At 68.2% G+C, this 1,538-nt stretch overlaps 1 protein-coding gene across 1 annotated transcript in view; it reads right to left on the reverse strand.

The window, feature by feature from the left end:
• Positions 1–691: 691 nt before the first annotated feature.
• EMIHUDRAFT_467296 (hypothetical protein) overlaps positions 692–1,538 on the reverse strand; it is a gene marked incomplete at its 5' end in the record, with an annotated part of 4,821 nt that continues 3,974 nt past the window's right edge. Inside the window, one exon of the mRNA XM_005788461.1 lies at positions 692–1,173. Within this exon, the coding sequence (XP_005788518.1) occupies positions 842–1,173 (332 nt within the window). The 3' untranslated portion in view covers positions 692–841. The remainder of the gene's footprint in view (positions 1,174–1,538) is intronic.

Raw genomic sequence — 1,538 nt, forward strand, 5'->3', positions numbered from 1 at the left:
ACTGTGGAGCCCTCCAGCCCTCCGAGCCCTCCGAGCCCTCCGAGCCCTCCGAGCCCTCCGAGCCCCCCGAGCCCGGCTCGGCGGCTCGCCCCTCCGAGCCCTCCGGGCACTCCATCCCTTGTGAGCCCTCCAGAGCCCTCCCGAGCCCACCAGCGCCACCCTCGTGCCTCTCTGCCCTCCGAGCCCTCCGACCCCTCCGAGCTCTCCACCTCTCCCAAGCCCTCATGAGCCCTCCTACGCCTCGCTTTTGGCCAGCCCTCCCAGCCCCCACCCCTCCTGGGCCCTGCCGCCTGACACCTCTATCGGTGGAGGGCTTTAGGTCACGGTCCGCACTCCCGCCCTCCCGACCCCTCCACACCCCTACAGCGGCACCCCTACCCCTCCCGCCGTTTTAGGGCCTGCCCACCCGCACTCATGACAAGACTTGTCTACCGGCTGGAGCCGAGCAGGAGGGCCCGGCGCACAACCCCCTGGTCAACTCTCACCCTCCACTGTCCACAGCGCACAGGGACAGCTCCACACCTTTACGAGAGGTGAGTCTGAGAACGTGTGATCGACCATCGAGTGTCGTGAGGTCGAGTCTGTCGGCAATACCAAACAAATCCCTTCACGCCCGTGCAAGGCGCGCAGACTCGTCCAGACAGATTGACAGGTGAGAGCGAATCTCGGGGCGCGGTTTGGGGTCCGGTCTAGGGGAGTTGCACGCTATCACGCAATATCGCAAACAGAAAACACAACCTCTCTCTGAGCCAATGCGAGGAGATTGCCAGCATCACGGTGGCATTGTCGGCCTTGATAAGGCGGCGAACCGCACAACCGCCCGTTTGTCCGCGGGCCGCGACTAGATCCGAACGGACTTCCCAGCCCCCGCGGCCGCGACCGCCATCACGCCGTCGGCGGCCAGGTCGGTCGAGGTCGGGATGGTCACGCGCGCGGGCGCGAAGCCGGGCGAGCTCGCCTCCACAACGATGGGCGTGGCCGTGGTGTCTGCTGCTGCGCGGGCCGCCGCCGCCAGCGGGCCACGCACGTCGATCTTGGCGAGGAGGGCGCGCTCGGCGGCGGTTCGGCCGGCGGCGGAGGTGACGCGCACGACCGCGCGCACGAGGCCGTGGTAGGCGGGGTAGGTCGGGCTGTCGTTGGGCAGGTGGGAGTGCACGTCGCCGTTGTGCGTGCCTAAGGCAGGGCAAGGTAGGGTGAGGGAATTGGGTGATGTGTGTGTGTGTGTGTGTGTGTGTGTGCGTGCGTGCGTGCGTGCGTGCGTGCGTGCGTGCGTGCGTGCGTGCGTGCGTGCGTGCCCTGGATGCGGCCGGGGCCGGAGACGACGCGGAAGGTGACGTTGCTGCTTGCGAGGTGCGCCACCCGGCCGGCGCCATCGACGATGGATGCGCGTAGCAGCGCCTGAGGGAGGGGGCGCAGCGGCTTTGGACGATGGACGGCTGTGTCGATGTGCTGTATGCGTCGGCGGACGCATCTGCAGCGAGGGCACGCCCTCACCGCGACCTGGCCGCCGAAGAAGTGTCTAGGCAGTGTCTAGTCAG

This window comes from Emiliania huxleyi (genome assembly GCF_000372725.1).
Source record: "Emiliania huxleyi CCMP1516 chromosome Unknown EMIHUscaffold_135, whole genome shotgun sequence".
Taxonomy (NCBI): domain Eukaryota; phylum Haptophyta; order Isochrysidales; family Noelaerhabdaceae; genus Emiliania; species Emiliania huxleyi.